This window comes from Myotis davidii, unplaced genomic scaffold (assembly GCF_000327345.1).
Source record: "Myotis davidii unplaced genomic scaffold, ASM32734v1 scaffold1364, whole genome shotgun sequence".
NCBI lineage: Eukaryota > Metazoa > Chordata > Mammalia > Chiroptera > Vespertilionidae > Myotis > Myotis davidii.
In genome coordinates this window covers 980751-981108 of record NW_006295736.1, presented here as the reverse complement: position 1 = coordinate 981108, position 358 = coordinate 980751, and the positions used below count along the sequence as shown (strand labels likewise).

At 67.0% G+C, this 358-nt stretch overlaps 1 protein-coding gene across 1 annotated transcript in view; it reads left to right on the top strand.

Moving 5' to 3' along the window:
- The window catches only part of LOC102760855 (polycystic kidney disease protein 1-like 1), a gene marked incomplete at its 5' end in the record, with an annotated part of 66382 nt that overhangs the window by 44839 nt on the left and 21185 nt on the right, over window positions 1-358 (top strand). The window contains one exon of the mRNA XM_015568213.1: window positions 3-79. Coding sequence (XP_015423699.1) covers window positions 3-79 — 77 coding nt within the window. The remainder of the gene's footprint in view (window positions 1-2; window positions 80-358) is intronic.

Below are 358 nucleotides of genomic sequence, written 5' to 3'. Positions count from 1 at the left end.
GCGCCTCAGCGTGGCCTTCACCCTGCTGTGCGCCTACGCCTGCCTGGCGGCCCTGGTCACCACTGCAGGACACGGGCAGGTGGGACACTTTCCTTAAGCAGCCCCGAGTCCCAGACCTGCAGGGTGACACCTTCCTGACTCGTGTTAGCGAGGTTCGCGGTTCTCAGAGGGGTTCGCAACAGGGAAGGGACCCCGTGCTCAAGGCCAGGGGTGACGTGGGCCTGGCGGGACCCAGGGGTGTCTGCGGGCGGGCGCTGTGTCTCCATTGACTGGCCGTGAGGGAGCCCCATGCCACCCTCAGCTGGTGCTCAGGGGGCAGCAGCCTGGAGGGTCCTGTGAGAACCCGCCCGACTTATAG